The 19,728-nt window shown below is 31.3% G+C and overlaps 3 protein-coding genes across 3 annotated transcripts in view; 1 reads left to right on the plus strand and 2 right to left on the minus strand.

Moving 5' to 3' along the window:
• LOC139426007 (uncharacterized) overlaps positions 1-19,728 on the minus strand; it is a 491,229-nt gene that overhangs the window by 227,490 nt on the left and 244,011 nt on the right. The window lies entirely within an intron of this gene.
• The window catches only part of LOC107445310 (peptidylglycine alpha-hydroxylating monooxygenase), a 53,604-nt gene that overhangs the window by 28,055 nt on the left and 5,821 nt on the right, over positions 1-19,728 (minus strand). Inside the window, exon 2 of the mRNA XM_016059674.4 lies at positions 1,876-2,217. Coding sequence (XP_015915160.1) covers positions 1,876-2,013 — 138 coding nt within the window. The 5' untranslated portion in view covers positions 2,014-2,217. The remainder of the gene's footprint in view (positions 1-1,875; positions 2,218-19,728) is intronic.
• The window catches only part of LOC107438339 (SAXO downstream of blistered), a 96,260-nt gene continuing 94,746 nt past the window's right edge, over positions 18,215-19,728 (plus strand). The window contains exon 1 of the mRNA XM_043048000.2: positions 18,215-18,272. The gene's annotated coding sequence lies outside the window, so the exon portion shown is untranslated. The remainder of the gene's footprint in view (positions 18,273-19,728) is intronic.

Here is a 19,728-nt window from a genome sequence, read left to right on the forward strand (position 1 = left end):
TTTATTAAGTAATTTATATTATTAATAGCTAAATAAATATATAATAGCTAAATGAATATATTCCTGTTATACTACGCGTTTAGCATGTATAGATGTAAAGTTTAATAAAAATGTAGAGTTTAGTAAGAGTTGTAAAGTTTAAAATGTACAGTTTAAAAAAAATATTTGGGTTGCATTTTTAAAGAAACTGTAATGACCTATCTGCTTAGTTTTTCATTTGGAGGAAGCCCATTTTTTTCCCGGAAAAATTTATGTTCAAGTCAGTTCATTTATGAAACAATTAAAATTAACAAAAATTATATGCATCCATTTCTCTTATGTGGCACCATAAATTTGGGTTTTTCTTTATACTGCAACACTGTAGTTATTATTCATTTCGTTAGAATGTCTTAAGTAATATTTAGTAGAGTTGAATAGTTAATACATTAAGTATTTATTTAGAATTATTTTTGTATTTTTATAGAAATAAAAACTGAGTTACGAATTAATTCTTTAGACTTATCTTCGATCCTTTTCAAAATAGCTGTGTAAATTTTAAACATAAACGGTGCTATGGTGCCGAATAGTGTCATGCCAATTATTGAGTTTGTCTTTTTAAGTAATATAGTATCTATATATATTATACGATACTCAAGTTATAGCTCGAGATATGCGTGAGTAAGTAGTACAGCATGTGGATGAGATTTGCATGGATCATATGTCACGATGGAGGTGGAATTAATTTTAATAATTAATAATATATATATATATTAGAAGGGGAACGTTTAAATTACAAAAAATGAATAATTAAAACTTTTTCACATCTACATCCTACTTAGCGTTCAAAAGTTCATAATCAAGTAATGTTTAATTTCGGAGGGGTTTTGTACCCCAAAACTACGTCACTGTCTTCCACGAGAGCAAAGGCTTAGCAGTGTAACAATTTGGTTAACACATTATTTATAATTAATTAAGTTATTATGGTTGTATGTGGAGTTGAAGAATTAGAATATTAAAATACAGTTGTGCTGCGCGTTCGGCTTGGTAACCATTAAAGGTTATATTTTGTACAAGAAAATTTTAAAAGGTGATCAAGTGGGTCCCCAAAGGCGGCTAGTAAAATATATAGAGAACTGAATAGAAATTTTAAAAAAGCAATATTTTTTTATTATTATGACAGGGAAAAAAAGTGTGTGTGTGTGTTTTTTTTGCTCAAAAATTTTTTTAAAAAATCCGCTGAGAAAAGTTTAATTAAATCAATAATTTCTTTAATAACAAATATTTATTTACTATCCATTATCGATCAACAAAGTACAAATGGAATTGAATAGCTATTAGGATTCAATACATGAAGTATTTAAAAGAGAAAAAAAATTACTAAATAATTCTTGCTTTTCTCTATGAAATTTTTAAACGACTACAGTTCATACTTAAAAACGTTACACTTTGCATTTTTTTGTATAAAATATCGTAATAATACATTAAGCTCTAAGAAATATGATATACAAAATTGTGTTTCAAATGTGAAAATTAATGTATATGAAAATTAATACAAATAATACAAAAAAAATTTCATTTTTTAAATTTTTTATTTATTTAGTTTATTTATTTTTAAATCTCTACTTAGAATAGAATCTGGAATAAGAACAGTGAGAAGAAATGAGTTCGCATTTTTATAAAAAAATATTGATTCAATCCATATGTTTTCATAAAAGACTGCACAAAACATTAGAAACAATTTATATTAAATAATTTCAGTAGATATTTCTTAAAAATTCATATATTAAATCTTTAACGATCAAAACAATTCAGTTCGTAAATTGAAAAAGATAACAATCTCTCAACAAAAACAAAAACCAAAACTACAAGTCGTTAATCTAGGCTTAAACAACTCACCACAACAGGTTGAACATCTGGCATTAGCAGAGGTAGATATTTTCTGCCGTCGTCATTTGGTTTTACTTGTCTTGCAGTAGTCAAATAAAGAATTGAGAATATAATTTTAACTGCATAAATAACACTTAATAGCTTCATTTTGTAAATTTATAGAGCAAAATTTATTTTAAATTACTAGAAGATAGAGAGCCTTCATCGTCTTTGCAGAAGATTAAAATCGATCAGAAGCAAAGCCAGTTGCCAGGCAACCGTGACGTTTTTGGAGGAAGTGAGATTGCACCACGTCATTGCGGAAAGTTCCATACGTCACTTCCGTAGAAAAACCGTCCGGACATCTGAAACCTGTTCAAAGAAAAGTAGACAGTTATTGACACAGGTAAGAGGCGAAGGACAATAAATAATAATAAAAATGTGTCTGAGAATGCTTTTAATTTAAGCAACACTGATTAGTTTGAAACTAATTGACCTAAACACTCCGCTGAATAAAAATTGCCATGATTAAATAAAAATTGACATTTGTTTATATTCTATTTTTTTAAATACATAAATTTTAAAAAATATTATTACTATCGCTTTAAAATTTTGGTTGTGTCATCTTATGCAGAATAGAATTTTTCGGAGTTCAATTCATTGATTTATTTACTCTATTCGATTGGTTTATTTACTTTATTAATTTAAAATAAGTTAATTTTCAGTTTTTTTGTCGAGCGCATAAAATCATTCCAATTTCTAAATTATGGGGGGGGGGGGCAAATTCGGAACTGAAATATTCAAGAGAAGAATGTCATTTATCAAACATTTTTTTCTGGTAAAACTAATTTAAGTTTTAGAAATGAATAATTGTCTATTATTCATTATAAATTGAAAACTTAACAATGATCAACGATTAACATGTTCGTAATTAACATGATTTTTTATAGTGAACTCTGAGTGTTTGTTTCGATTGCGAAAGAAAAATAATACAAATTCGAGATATAAATATATGGTATTTATTAATCTATTTGCTTTATTTTTATATATCGGAGAATATCACACGTAAGTATAGGGTGATCAGAAAAAATTCCCTGAATATGGATTTTTAGTGACCTATCAGCTTGTTTGAACCGATATAAAATTTTCTGCAGAAGACATATGCTCGAGTTTCTGATTATTTAAAACAATTGAGGTCTCCCAATTACGGTTACATTGAACAAATTTTGAAATTTTCAAATGGGAACACTTGAGCCGTGGTGGCCTTCCAATGAGGTGAACCGGGTTCGAATCCCAGCGATGGCTGGTCGATACGAGTTCCACTCCCGCCTCGCACCTACCACAGTGCTGAAGTAAAATATCCTCAATGTTAGATGGATCATGGGTTAGAGTCCCCTTACCGACAGGTTAACAGTGGGAGGTTTTCGTGGTTTTCCTCTCTATGTAACGCAAATGAAGGGTTAGTTCCATCAAAAAGTCCTCCATGAAGGCAAACTTCTCCTAATACTTGATCCAGGAGTTCCCTTGTCTTCTGAATTGGGTTAAAAATTACAAAGCTACGGAGTTTAACATTTGTAATCGTAAACCCAAAATTGGGATCAACTACTGTTATAAAATGGCAACACTTACTTTTTCTCAACGAAACCTGATCCATACAATAAATAACCTAAAATGATGATGGAATTATATTTTTTATCTCGAATTGTAGCGACGTTAAACCGAGATAAAGAGAGAAAGATGCAAAATATTAATCTAAGAGTTTTTTTCTTTCTTCTTGATGTTGTAAGAACGATTTTAGTCGACATGAATAGCTGACTTACGGAAAACATATAAAATATCCTTTAAGTTGATAGGCCTCTAAGGATTTACACACAGGGGACGATTTTTTATGATTATTCTGTATCTGAGAGGGCTCCTTTCAAAAGAGTACAAGGATTTAAAAATTTCCAAAAAAATATTTATTTATTAATTTTTTTTCTTCAAAAATATTGTTTATTAACATAACATATCAACAAAAAATTTTTCCTAAAATTTTAAATCAATCGGAATCGAACTTAGGGTGAGAGAGAGCCATTGGAAACTTTTCACATTAGTATATATATGTTTTTTAAAAGAGTTCAAAATGTTTTGCATAATCCCATTAAAATTGAGTGTACTCGCTCAATAAAGAATTTTTAATTAAAGCAACAGATATTTTTTTCCCTCTGAGCAAAATCATTTTAAAAACCTGAAATTTATCGAAATTCGCTTTTTGCTTTGAACGATTCCGCAAAAAATTCTTTATTTAAACCCTTCACTAAATATTAAGTAGGTTGGAAGAGAGCGTGAAATTTTAATAAGTTCGGTAAATTAGTTGTGTTGTTTTTGAGAAATCGCCCACACCACGATTATACTATTTTAAGGAGTCTTCGAGAATAAATGGCTAATTTCGACCATTTTTTCATTGAAAATTTTATATAATGTTGTGCTTTCATATGTTTGCAGTTTGAATGAAAAGAATTCCATAATTACATTAAAAATTATTATATTAAAAATAATAATATCAATATCAAGGAATGCCGTTAAACTAGATTTCTGTAGTTTTAAAATTCATTTTTGAAAAAGTGGTTGATAAATTTTAAAAGCTTAAAATTTGCATTCGTTTGATCTAACAAAATAGCTACAAAACCTTTAAAATTACAAACTACTGATGCACAGTGAGCAGAAGAAAAAAAAACTGAACAACCTGATTAACTTTTGATCTAATGATTGGTTTTTTACGTAAAAGGGCTTTCTCTTAATGATTCGAAGGAGTGACCACAAATATGCTAATTAATTATTACAGATAATTTATGTTAAAAAATCAGACACAAAAACGTACTATCTATTAATAATCATGCCTTTTTTTGACGAATTTGAACTCCTGACTTTCAAAATTTAGGGAAAGTTGAAATTTAGGATATATGTTGGTTACAGGGATTGTTGCAACAGCCTAATAATTATAATGGCATAATCTTAATTTCAAAAAGAGGTTTTCATGCTTAGAAACTTTCTCTTACTAGTTGCACCCCTTAGTGAAAGTAAATGGTAAAATGCAACTATTAAAGGCTATATATTATTACTGAAATATTACTCCAATTCCTCTGATAACGATCCGTTTTTAAAGACTTGTAAGCTGAAAGTTAAAGTTAAGCTCGTCATAACATTAAAATTGAAAAGCCGTTACACTTGAACTTCACACAGTTAACTGGAGAAAGTATTTCAATACTTTTTCCATAAATGGATTTTCCACTATCGGTAAATCGATAAACCATTATAACCCAATGAAGTTCGTAAAATTTCCCTTATGTGGTACACAAATCGAGCTACATTTCATACTCCGTTTGAGTCAACTGTTTACTATTTCGTGGCCAGTCACAAAGCAAGCATTCTTTTTCTTACATCGAGCAAACTGGAGTATTTATAAAGAAAACAAAATTGCCCATGATTTCATGGTTAATCCATGATATTTTTGTTGTTAATTATACATTTATGTATAAAATAGCCCTAAGTTCCATATTTATTAAAAGTTCTGAGAAGGCATTCCGAGCTTCGATGACACTTGTAATCTATTCAATTTTAAAATAAATTCAATCGACGAATTTGCAAAAACACCGTTGTTAATTTCTTTTTTTGAATCTGTCTTTTATCTAAAACCAATTAATTTTGTTTAGTATAAAGTCAACTTTGAGTGACAACACAAAGCATAAAAGGCAATTTTGAGGATTAAAGTGTTTTACCTTTCAATCACACAGAGACACTTTCAAGCATGTTAGAACTTTGTACTAAAATAACAAACAATCCACATCAAACATAAAAGAAAACAAACAAAATTTAAATGTTTTTTAAGTGATTTTGATCGATTATGTTTAAGAAGATAATAAGTTGGAGATACATTATCAAGTCATTTAGGCTTGTTTTGCACTTAGTAGAATAAACTGTTTGTTATTTCGTTACTTTGAATTTGAAAACAGCTATTATAGTATAAACGATCTCATTCCTCAGTTTATTTGGAATTTTACGTTTTGGCTAACATTCTGCACATATCCCGTGCATGCGAAAATCATGCGAATAATGCCAAACAAAAATATGATCGCCTTCATGAATGACAAATCGGAAATTAATGGGTGCATTCTATATTCCAAAATTTTTGATCTGTTTCGACTTACTGCTTTGTGTGAAATCAGATGCAGTTCTCCAAACAGGAAAAGTAAAACACTTGTGGTATTATTAAACATCATTATCACTTTGTATAACCTTAATTGCATTGTTTCGTATTTTTTTGTTCGAGAAAGCTTTTCATTTGCGAAAGCTTTTTCCTTCACCACCACTTTGACTCTGGTTTTCAGATGGATTTTATTATTGCGCATTAGGAATCTAAAGTCTGTTTCAACAAGAATAGCGTGTTTTCTGGAAAAATTACATTCACCACCAACCATGCCAGAGTCGCAACTTATGAAGTGTTTTGTTCTGTATATAACTGTAATATTAATAATGCTACTACCAGCTCTTATTATTGGTGCCGTTGTACACTACAATCTAGGACTTCAGTACGTTCTTTACGGATACTACGTTAATGAAAAAATTCTAAGAGTTGTTCTTGTTTCGATTCATATAACTTGTACATTAATTATGGCTGCTTTACCATTTACTTTTTATATTGCATATTTTGTTCTAGTTTGCTGCGACTTGAAAAACTTGATAAAGAATATTGAAAACTCAATTTCAGTCAATGATCAAAACTACGACAGATTGTTGACAAATTACAAGATGATTAAGAAAATCATTTCTGATGCAGATAATGAACTATCATTACTAACATTTATTGTGTGCCTATATAATGCATCTGGAATATATCTTGGCGTGACTGTACTTCTCAATTCATTTGAATACAATGGTATCATAATGCAATACTCAGCTTGGCATTCTTGTTTCGGATGTTTTTTAAGTTTTATCACCATTAATGTCTTTGCTTGCCTTGTTGCTGAAGCAGCTGAAAATTTTTCTACTAGAGTTTTGCACGTTTTGCAAACTAAGCGGGCTTCAATTCAAGTACATTTTCTGTCGTTAAGTTTAACACCTTCTTATTTTACTGTTTGGAAAATAGTTCCAATAAATAGAAGTTTCATTATAGGTACTTTTGGAACAATTCTAACGTATTCCCTCTTAATAGAGAGCTTAAAAAGTTCACAAAATTTATAACTTTAACTTGAACTAAGGATAATCTTTCGGATACGATGGTTCATTTATTTTCGTGGAAAAATGCTTTTGATGTGAATTGTGAATTACTATTATTAGTTTTGATTTGATATTGCCAACTAATGTTCTTGTACTGTTTAGTTTTTCTCGTATTAAATAAAATAAACAGTATTTAAACTATCGCAATATTTAAAGCGCACAAGGATTATTAGTTAATGATATTAAATGTTACTATTAATCATAAATTAATCCCAAAAATCAGATCAGAACTTTTCAGAATACCTTAAATTCATAATTTATCCGCAGAATTAATATTATCCTAAAAGAAACAGATCAACATATATTAGGTCTGGAAAATTTTGTGGTAATCTCTCTACGCTATATCTGTTTTTTTTTATTTGGCTTGTTCACATTTTTTTTCAAATTTTATTTAAAGAGTTGTAAAAATTAAAAAAGAAATTGAATACGTGATTAGGTGATTTTGCACAAACATTGATTTAAATCACATGATTGAGCCTGATTAGGAGGTTGTGCTTGGGAGTTAATGTTGCCGCCATTAGACTTGGTTTAGTATCATAGTGAATCAATTTTCAAATCAGAGTTAATTGGATACTGGTAAGCAACGTCACGCGTGTGTGTCGATCCCGATTGGCTTCGGAATCGTGGCACGAACAAATGTGACAATTTATCCACGATTACGTCACTTGCAGGTGTCCAATTATATTTGATCTGGAAATTTATTCACCAAAATAATAGACAAAGCCTAACATCTGTAACGTTAACACGCCCCTCTATATGTGGTTTCAGCGGTGTTCTTCTTCTCGTGTTGCAAGTACCTAACTGTTAATTTTCCTTTTATAAAAATAAAATACCACAATTTTTTTTGAAAAAAGCTGATTTTATGTTTGGAAAAATATGAGTGAGTCAGCATTCCCTGCCCTTTAATTTTAAACCATTAGCTTTGTGTACTTTTTTCATCTTTATCTACTGGGGTTATTTAACTAATAGATGTAAAGGTATACGAATTCTTATTTCTTTTTTAAATGGTTCTAAATTGCATGTAAACCATGCTTATTTAAAAGCCAGATATGAAATTGATTTTCATCTGTTACTAAACGGCTGAAATACAGAAGTTTATTTTGAGATCCTTAAAACACGATTTGAAAAGATGGAGAAATTGATTAAACTAGTTTTTGTTTCTATCTGAATAAATAATCTTAATTGGATATTCACTTTATTTGTTGCATTATTCTTGGCGTTACTAAAGTATCATAGAATTTTCAATCAAGGAAAATGAAACAACATGTATAAATGCCACGTTTACTATTACATTTTAACGAAGGTATATAAAAGGGAGGCAGTCGTAGTAAGTATATTAGTAACATTTAAAGACGTTTAGCAGCTATTATAAAAATAAAGTTTCCTAGCATCATTTTAATATTAAGTTCGGTGTTTATTTGTGTAAGTACTATAAAATTTTTTAATTATTTATTAATATGGGAATGAAAAGTTATTGCTTAATAGTTTACTTAAAAAAGAAAGTCAGTCGCCATAGCATGTAAGTCAGTAATAAGTACAATGGTATTGTAGATAAGCGAAACAGTAGCACCTTTAATGATTGAAGTTTGGTTTACATGTACCACAAAAAAAATTAATTTTGGATTATAGGCCTTCTAAGATATTTTCCTTGATAATAATATTGAAAACGTAACATTGTTTGAAATTTTTGGAGCATTGATTTAATTTTAACTCAGTAGATTATGTTTCTCAATTTTTAAATAAGAAAATAAATAAAAATTATGGAAGATTGAAATAATGATAAAAAAACATAATTATCTACTGTTAGTTATCTCTATAAGTATGAGTTATGGAATGCCTTATGTAGAAACATTTAAAGAAAAACTGTGCAATAAATTGTTTAATGTAGAGTCATTATGCATAACAATATTTGTTTAAAATATAAGACAAATAAAAAACTACTAAAAATACTTTCAGTAACTGTAAGTCAAGTAACCGAAGACGTTTTAATTAAATCTTCTATTATTTTTATTTACAGCTTGACAACGTAAGTATTCTTTAAAACGTAACAGTATTTCTTAATTTCATAATATTATTTTTGCTTTTACTTTGCAGAAACGGTTCATTGTAGACCTCGCCAAAACTTCAGCAATAGGTGTCCTTTTTCAATAGAGATCCTCCACCTACCCCATCAATCATTCAGGTAGGGGAGAAACATTTTGGCGAGACCTATAAGACAGCCCACTCATGAGATTTAACTTCATTTGCTTTCATCCAGGAGTTAGTTGACTGTGAAGTATGGATTGCCGCATGACCTGTTGTAAGATCCAGTCTGTGGTTGTTATAAGAAGGGAAACAAGCAATAAATTATCACCGAATATATTCTAATACATAATTTAATTCATTTTAGTTTGTACAAATGTGATTGGAGTAGAACCGCTTGTTTTAAAAGCGTCCCAAACCATAACGGAACCACCACCAAATTGACGTTTGGAAAATAAGTGCTGTTCAGTCCGTAAGTCGTACCAAAATAGTGGTAGTCATTTGTTCCATCCAAATAAAACTTCTTTTCATCAGAAAAAACCACATCACCCCAATTCGTACCTTTCTTAAGATGTTTCTTTGCAAATGCTAAACGAGCATCTTCGTGTAATTTAAGGCTCCTATACTATCAGAGCTGACCTATCAAGTAATATTGGAGCAAACAAGTTCGCAAGTTAGCGTTATGTTAGTATTAGTTATGTTACCTGCTTATGTTAGCTCTTTGCTCCAAAAATAAATGATAAGTCGGCCTGTCTAATTCAGGGGCTCTAGTGTAATTTAGTAATCAGAGTTTCCCTTTAATATTTTTAAATTAAATGTTCGGTTTACTACTTAAAGCGTGCTGCTGCTACATGGTGATTGCATTTCATTTTTAACTTCTGCAGGTGACATCTTACCATGACAAGCAAGCTTCAGATTTGTCTTTCTTGCTTTGCTGAAATTATTTTTTTTTTGCCTTCCAATACGCTGTTTACTACCATAGCTTTCAGAATTCCTAAGGTAACTATTCATTGTAGCCTTAGATCTTTCTATTTTTTTGGCAATCTGAGAACTACTCAAGCCCATTTCTTTAGAACTAAAATTTTATCGATTTAATACTTTTTTCCGAAACGTTTTTCAATAATTATGCCAATTTAGCCATAATTTAGATAATATGCAGAAGAAAATTGTCATGCAAAGCAATTAGGCGCTATATTTAATGCAAAATAAATTTGCCTATTCAGTCATAACAGTGGTGTTTCGTATTTGGCGACTTTTTGCTCGGCTTTGTATTTTTTCCAGCACTGTAGACGACGCTGAATAAGGTCAAGAAATGATAAACAAATTTTTAACATTTATAATTAATTTTTTCTTTTTAATTTGTTTATGAATATTTGTTTCTTGCATATTGCTAATAAACATTATTAAAATCATATATCTTTCATCCCTGACTGATTCAAAGACCTGATATTTCAAAGACCTTTACTTTCCTTCACCTTTAGATTCACAACTATAGTCCGTCCTTTAGATAGCATGGTTGTGAATCTGATGCCAGATTCACACCTTTAGATTCAATTAATGAGTAGACGATATTTTTAGTTACGGATTACCCTTTAAGTTACGGAATCAGACAGAAAAACGTATATTTTTGAACCAGGGTGTGTAGCTAGATTTTTCAACAAAAAGTAAGCACCTTTTAAGTACTTTTTAAGCACTTAAAAATATTTTTTAACCACTTTCCAAAGAAAAAAAACATAATTATTATCTGTGCAGTAGTAAAAGTTTTCTTTTCCTATCGCTTAAAGTTCTTAATTTATAAGCATAAAATCAATACAATTCAAAAACATTTTCAAAAACTTTGCATAATCATGATAAAATAACTAGTTTGTGATAAATATTGCAGAGAAAATTGGGAAAATCATGAATTTTTTTTGTAATTTAGAACGACAATCGACACGGCAAAGAAAAAAAAATTCTTTTTGAAAGATATAAAATTAAGCACTTTTTACAAACCCCGAATATAAAAAAGCACCTTTAAGGGCTTTTAAAAAACATAAATAAAAAATAAGCACCTTTAAGTAAAAAACGCTACGCACCCTGTTGAAAATAGCTTATTTTTTGTCAAATTCGGATTCTTTGTCGTCGTAAATATTTATCCCACAACCCCTAAAGCATGTGGGGGTCGCACGAGGTTTCAGCAAAGAATATAGAAAAGAGAAGTTAAGCTCTTCGAATACGCAACTAGCGCGGAGAGCTGCTGGGTGTGGTAAACAATACCAGGAAAACAACTTAAAGGGTGAGCAACATACTCAGATCTAGCGGGACATCGTATGTACTAAGATCCAACAAACGTGGATACGAAGCAAAGTGACTGACAGGAGGTACGTCACCCGTAAACCAGTTGTTGGACAACACTATAGTTTGTCTACGGTAAGTACTCCCCCTGCCACGAAGTCAAGAATAATGCATTTCAGGGAGGGGTAGCTTGTCTTCACTCTGGGGCTAACACAATAGACCGAAGAAAAAGTGACCCACACCCCTACTTGAAATAGTAATACCTCGTTACCATAGTCACCGCCATGAGTTCAGACGAACGGCTAGGGGAGTTCTTAATTTAGACAAACTGTGCAAGTACGGTTGGGTGCATTTTCTCTCGCCATTTTATTATTTCTTTCTATGTCAAAATGTGTTAGCAGATTTATTCAACATGGATGATAGAAATGTATGCTCAAAGAAGTATCTTAATTAGTTGTACAATACTGTTTATCAATAATGTAAAAATACGGAAGAAACCAACAATAAATAAAAAGAGAAAACTTTTCCTCTGATCCCCAATGTCAGTAGTGGCGAAAACCCGTTTCACTAACCTCTGCTGCTTTGTCCCTAAATGTTGTTTTTTCCTTTATACACAGGGACTGCAACAAACCTTAGAAGACTGGTTTACATTATGTTTATTGAATCTAGCCTTCTTCACTTATGTATATTCTCTGGTTTGAGGGCACACGTCCCGTTAAAAATAACACAGAGTAACGCAAAAATATTATTTTTTAAATATTTATTTTTAATTTACAAACATTTGATCATTTTTGAACTGAAGCCAAGGAAGACTTAAATAGGAAAAACTGTGACCGAAAAAAGATGAGTGGTCTTGCGGTATTCAGCATTGAACGCTCTTGGCTTTGTGAGTTAAATCTCGTTGGACCAGTTCAAATAATTCTAAATTGTAAAAAAACGAAAATGAAAAGCTATAAAAGTATATCTATCAGTAGTAGCGTTAATTTTGTATTTCTGCAAGGAAATATAATGAATAACATCGAAGCTTTACTGTATCTAATTTGTGTAAGAATATTTTTCCTCGTTTTATTTTATTTATTCACTTCATAAATAACAATAATCCTTAACTAAATTTCGAATATAATTATTGAATTGTTGTTGTTGTTCATTTGAGTCGCACTAGAGCTGCACAATGGGCTATTGGCGACGGTCTGGGAAACCTCCCTGAGGATGATCCGAAGACATGCCATCGCAATTTTGATCTTCTGCAAAGGGGACGACCTGCACGCGAAGTCGAGCACTTTACGGTAGAACATATAATTATTGAAATATTATGTGTTATGTCTTCGTATAATTAAGGTACCGTAGTAGACTGATCGTTAAGACACGATATTCCCAGCATTTGTTTAGAGTCAAGCTTCACTGGCTGCTGTCAGTGTGCGGGTGGGTGACAGCTTGGATCAGTCTGCATAGGGACCGAGGGTGCGCGGTATTAGTCCTCGTTAAACTGTTCTACCGTAAAGTGCTCGACTTCACGTGCAGGTTGTCGGGCTACCTAAGCTGGGGTGCCATCCCCTCTGCAGAAGATCAAAATTGTGATGGCATGGCTTTGGATCATCCTCAGGGATGTTTCCCAGACCGTCGCCAATAGCCCATTGTGCAGCTCTAGTGCGGCGTGAATGAACAACAACAACGTATAATTAAGATAAATTTCACTTTAATGTAGTGAGTGTATACAGTGTTTCACTAAATCAGTATTAAATACTACTAAATTCAGCACTGTTCAAAAATGGTATATCTCGTAACTCAATTTTCAGATAATAAGTTATATATGCGCTTGCAAAATGACTTTCGAAATTTTATAGAAATGTTTGTTTTTCTCTCAGTATTTTAACATGATTCTTTTTAAAGTGTTTGGTTGAACTTGAATAGATACATGGTTTAATTTAACAATATATTAAAGTTGGTGCAAATTTTAACTGTTCAAGGTACCAATATCGGTGGAATTGATTTTCCTGCGTTAGCGAACTTTATTTAGCCCTTGTCAGATCTTAAAGATTACATTTTAGCGAGCCTGGGAAAAGTGAGATCTTTATTTTTTAAAAAAAACAAGATCATCTGTATCAGAAATATCAATAACATCCATTGTATATATTTTTTTTCAGAACAGAACGTATCTTAATTTATAAAGGTTGAAATTAGTTTAGGGATGCATTTTAAATGCAGCCTTAAATGAATGTCATTTTTTTTTTAAATATCTATCATTTTATATTTTATATCCGTTGTTGAGCAGCCTACCCAATTTTTTGGGTTTACCATTTTGAAACAATCCGGAAGACAAGGAAACTCCTGGATCAGTACCCCCAGAGGTATTGATTTGGTATGGTAACATGGAGGACTTTGCGACTGGACAGATTTAACGTGCATCAGCCACCATTTACTACACGGGGAGTCTTCGTCCGACGGGGATCGAACCCACGACCTCTTGGACATGGGCCCAGTGCCCTACCAACCAGGCTATCCCGACCCTAAACTATCTATTATACATTATTTATATAAAATTGAAAATACACTAACACAATTTTAATCAAATCATCAGTAATTTTGCTAGTTTGGAATTGGATCCAGCCCATGAGGCTGCTTGCTTACAGTCCTAGTAGAAAACGGATTGGCAACTTAAAATTTGCACCTGTTATAGTTTTTTAAAAAAACTGCCTCAATGTCATGATGCTTCCTATGACGTAATCATATGATTACTTATTACTTTGAGGATAAATATCAGAGATATTTTTGGCAGAATTTATGAGAAATTGTGTGAAACATTTCTTCGCAGATTGCTTGCCGTTAAAGGATTATTTGAACAACTTGTACTTGAAATGTAAATAACGTGTTCTTTTTCTTTCTTTTTATTTAGTTTAAGTTTCGCTTTCCTTAAAAGAAACAACATTCAACAAACTTTTTTCGTAGTATGCACTAAATGGCATAGATAAATCACGTGAGCGACGCTGCTCCACCGTCGTGGCTTCGCCACAGGTGCCTACTGGGTAACGAAAAGAGAGTTAGCAGTTCTGGTACTTTATGTGGACAATAGTTCCAAGTGCCCGCCATTAAAAAAAAAGTTTTTGCTGAAAAAAATCCTCAATACTTGTATTGCGATTGTTAACAAAATAATTAAACTATCCAGAAGTTTGGCAAAATATTTATTATTTTGTTGCTTTTTACGACACAACAGTTCAACGAAGACCGATACGGGACACCCTCGGTCCCTCCACGTGTTGTTTAAAGTTGTCTCCAGCCATTTCATTAACCGCTGACTTTGGTGATCTACATGGAACCGTGTCTTACGATCATTACAACTGTGAAACAAATATAACAGGCAAGGATGTACGCGCAAACCGGGACGTATCCCGGTGTGTTGTTGTTCATTTTACGTCGCACTAGACTGCACAATGGGCTATTGGCGACGGTCTGGGAAACATCCCTGAGGATGATCCGAAGACATGCCCTCACAAATTTGATCCTCTGCAGAGGGAATGACACCCCTGCTTCGATGGCCCGACGACCTGCACGCGAAGTCAAGCACTTTACGGTAGAACAGTTTAAAACGAGGACCAATGCCGCACACCCTCGGTCCCTATACAGACTGATCTAAGTGGTCAACCACCCGCGCACTGACCGCAGCCGGTGATGCTTGACTTCGGTGATGCTGCGAACCATCTCTTAGCGATCAGTCAACTGCGGGACGTGTCCCGGTGTGACCTGTTAACTTGCAATCTCATGCACTGTTCTCATGTCCTTTGGGAAAAAAATATATTAATTTCTTTTTTGTTTTCGTTTCTTAGAAATAAACGCATACATGAATAAATTGTAATAAAGCATTACAAAAATTAAATTTTAAGTGTTTTAAATGATTTGAAATAAATCCCAATCTAATATTCAAAAACTTTTGGTGCTTAACAATTTCATTTTTCCAATTTATTATTTATTTATTTTAATATATTTTTATTTTTATATACACCACATGGCAACCCCTTGAAGTTGCGTTCATGGACCTCCAGGGTAAAATACTTTCTCCGTGGTGCCGATAAAAGATAGTCGATTCAAGTAATGATCAAATGATAATAGAATCCAGTATTGAATAAATGATAGCAAGTTCGAGAACCTGTAAAAATGAGTGAATTCGAGTACCCATTAAATAATAGCGAGTTCAATTACCAATAAAAAGGTAGTTGGTTGGAGAATTGTTCAAAAGAGAGTCGGCTTGAAAACGCTTTAAATTATATCCGCTTAGAGTACCGATAAAAGGCTAGGAGGTTCGAATATTGAAGAAAAAAAAGGGAGTTGGTAAGAAAAGTATTCAAAAGATAGTGTGTTCAAATAATGTTCAAATAGTCGAATTGAAATAGAAATTATTTCTAAAAAAACTTAATTTTGAATGATATATTCGATAAATATTCTCAAATATTCGAATGATTTTGTTGGGAACAATTGGGAATTTTGCCATCTAAAATTACTTAGTTCATTGTATAGTATAAAAACTTTTATACAATCCAATGATGTATCAATTTTGAACGTATCACTATATTCAGCTATTAAGGATAAAAAAAAGTTATTTATTGTCTGGTTTTCAACAGGCAGAGCCACAAACAACAAATATGGTGTACCAGTACCAACACCTTCGTAGAGCATCAAATATTGTAAGGTACTCATTAGATAAAAACACCATCAAATAGATAATTAGGTAAGTAGGTATTTAACTTACGTCGCACTAGAGCTGCACAATGGCTATTGACGACTGCCTGGGAAACATCCCTGAGAATGAAAGACATGCCATCACAATTTTGATACTCTGCAGAAGGGATGGCTCCCCGCTTTGGTAGCCCGACGACCTGCACACGAAGTCGAGCACTTTACGGTAGAATAGTTTAACGAGGACCAATACCGCACACACTCGGTCTGATCCTAGAGGTCACCCACCCGCACCCTGACCGCAGCCAGTGATGCTTGACTTCGGTGATCTGCTGGGAACAGTGTCTTAACGATCAGTCCACTGCGGGACTATTCAACCACGATAAGGTGCTGAGTGGCTGATAAGCTAAGCAAGAGAGATATTGCTAAAGCACGCGAAATAAACCACTGATTTGGTTCCTGATTCTGTTTGGGATAGAACTTAAATCATAATTCCAGGAACAAATGTTCTCCAGGATTTTACAAGATATTCCGATAAAAAAATAATAAGAAATAAGTTTTCCCAACTTCATATTATTGAGCAAAATTAGGACACTTAGGCAGTCCTGAAACTGTTCAAAACTTCAATAATTATACTTATTGTACTGTGATTTAATAAAATACAATTTACACTTTTTTTAACTGCCTTTAAAGAAAATTCAGTTGATATCCCCATCAGTTTTAATACAAAAAATTAAGGCCCTGAGAGAATAGTTAATGAATCCATTATTTATAGTAATACTATGATAGAATATCGTATAAGTGTAATAAAAATTTATAAAGTATTGAAAGTTCTTTTAAAACTTCAAATAAAACATTATACAAGGACTAAATCTTTTAAAAATAACTACGATTGAATAAATTATCGATTCTTTTTAAATTCAGGTACAACAGCATGAATCTAATCTGACATTAAGTTCATACAAATGTTAATGAGGTGTTCTTTTCCGGGTTTTTTCAGTGCCTTTTTCCCTGTTTTTTTTCGCGATTTATAAAGTATGCTATTTCGAATATCAGAAGAAATATCTAATTACAAAAGTATCAAGGAATTTTTAAAGGTTTAAAATTACATTTGAGAAATGAAAATCGCCCTAGTCAACCAGTATTAAATTATGTAAGTATGAGATTTTTTTTTTAAAATCATCCCTTTATAATAAAAATTTTAGAGATTTTAACAAAAGCAGAATAGTTGAAATTTGTAATTCATATAAAGAAATTATTAAAATTTGACTATAATAATACATTTAAATTCTTGGTTTCATTTTAAAAGTTTTTAAAAAAAATGTTTGTTAGATTTTTTTTTGGAAATTTAAGTATTAATATAACTTTAAAATACCATCTTTAAAATATATTTCTTTAATTAATATTTATTTTATTAATTCATTTCGAATTTAACTAATAAATAAAATATTTCAAAAGTGTCTGAAGTGTTAAAAATAGAAATTGTCTTTCTTCTTTACTTAGAAATTACTTTCTTTTTTTTTTCTTTTTTTTTTTGCTTAACTTTACATTTTGTTTTGCTGCATAAAAACTATAAAACGTAGACGCTTAAAATTATGAAAGTCTGTAGGAAATGAACAAGGAGTAAGACAGAAAAAAACATAAGATTCAGCAAATAGTTTAAGAAATATCAACTGTTAAACATGTTGTAAACTATTATATAAACACCAACTATTACCGGCGTAAAAGTTTAATTTCTGGGTAAATGTTATCATAATATTTCTGATTTAAGTGATAATTCTTGCGTCAGGGTTTCTTCAGCATCTTCCAAAAAAAAAAAAAAAAAAAAAAAAAAAAAAAAAAAAAAAAAAAAAAAANAAAAAAAAAAAAAAAAAAATAAAAAATAAAAAAAAAAAATAAAAACTCGTTTTTTCTCAGCAGTTAAAAGTTAATTGTGAAGATAACTCAATTCTTGCTCAATTTATCAAAAATGTAAGCAAAATAAACTTTTTGTAATGTTTTTATTACTTAAAAGGGTCACAGCAAATTAAAAATAATCATTTTCGACTCTCAAAACGTGAACTCCTTGAAGGATTGTGTTATCATAAAATAAATCTATCTTTCATCAATAATGAATAAATAAATGAAACTAAATTTATTAAATCAAATGTTTCTTTTATGATTTAATATCGTGATGTTTGGACATATTTTAGAAGCTGCTTCGTTCAGTAAGTAATGTTTAGTTTTTGCTTTTCTTGCTTTCGTAAATTTACGTTATTTTGAAAGTCAATGTATGTTACATATTTGACATTTTTTTAAGGACATGAAAACCCTAATAGAATTTTGGTCTATTTTTGTGTAATGTTTTATTAAAACTTTCAGGAAGGCTGATCCAAGGGTGTATAAAAAGTATAATGAATAAGATTTGGATTAATCATCCGTGCCCTTATGATCCCGCTTTCATACGTTTTTAACATGTAGGGAATAAGTGTAAATATCTACTATGCACTGTAAAAAAAAAAAAAAAAAAAANGTAATCAAAAAAAAAAAAAAAAAAAAAAAATCCGTAAAATCTATGCAGCAAATCCGCAGCCAAAACAGTCTTTTAACAGGCAAAAACAAGTTTTTTTTGTCAAAATTAAGAAGAAAATCCGTATTAAAGGAATGATTTTTTTTAAAAGTCAACCTGTTGTCTCAACAGACTTTCACCATATGGGAATGATTTTTCTTTGCGAAAGTTACGAAATAAATCTGCATTTACATCAAATGTGAATATTTTAATCATCGCAGGGATTCGAACCAGGGACACTTAACATGCGAACTCACTATAACCTGAGCCACTGCAATTCTAAATAAGAAATTAATAAAAAAAATTTATAGTAAAAAATTAAATAATAATAATAAAACCTGCTCTCGGTCTTGGAGACCAGCTAAGTTACCCTCATGAATTCATCTCTTCTAAACATCAAGGGCGAATCCAGCGAAGGGGGGGGGGGTCATGGGGGGTCTCCCCCCCCAATTGAAAAAAAATTTCAATTAATAATTTTTTTAATGGTTTACAAACGAAATAAAATACTTTAAAAATTATTTAAGGGGGTATATATGCTAGGTAGGTCGGAAAAATCGATTTTTCCCCCCATCTAATTATGGTCTTCACTGTTTCAAGAATCATAATCCAAAAGATTAAAACGAAATTCGTCATAGTTTCATTGTAAAGTTTCATTCGATCTTTCCAAGATTATTAATGCCTTTGACATCGATTTGTACCCACCAATCAATATGTTGTTGAGAGTTTTAATAACTCTGCCAGTTAGTGCAGCAACATCAGAACGTTCCTTTTCAACTCTTCGCCGTCTCAAAACTTGGCTTAGAGCAACTCAAAATCATGAATAATTAAATGGACTCGCATTATTAAACATTCATCGAGAAATTGATTTGAATGTTGAAAAAATCATTGACAGATTTGCCAAAGTTTCTAAAAAACGCATTACATTTGTTATTTAAAGACTTTGAATACTTGAATTATTTATGTATTGTTCTATTGTTCATTATGAAAAAAATAAATGAGAAGACCAGCATTAAAAACCCGATTTTTTTTCAAAAAAAAGTATTTAAAAAAATTTTTTTTATAAACAAATTCATTGTGGGGGGAGGGAATCTCAGTCTAGGACCCCCCCCCCCCCC

Source organism: Parasteatoda tepidariorum, chromosome 7 (genome assembly GCF_043381705.1).
Source record: "Parasteatoda tepidariorum isolate YZ-2023 chromosome 7, CAS_Ptep_4.0, whole genome shotgun sequence".
Classification (NCBI taxonomy): domain Eukaryota; kingdom Metazoa; phylum Arthropoda; class Arachnida; order Araneae; family Theridiidae; genus Parasteatoda; species Parasteatoda tepidariorum.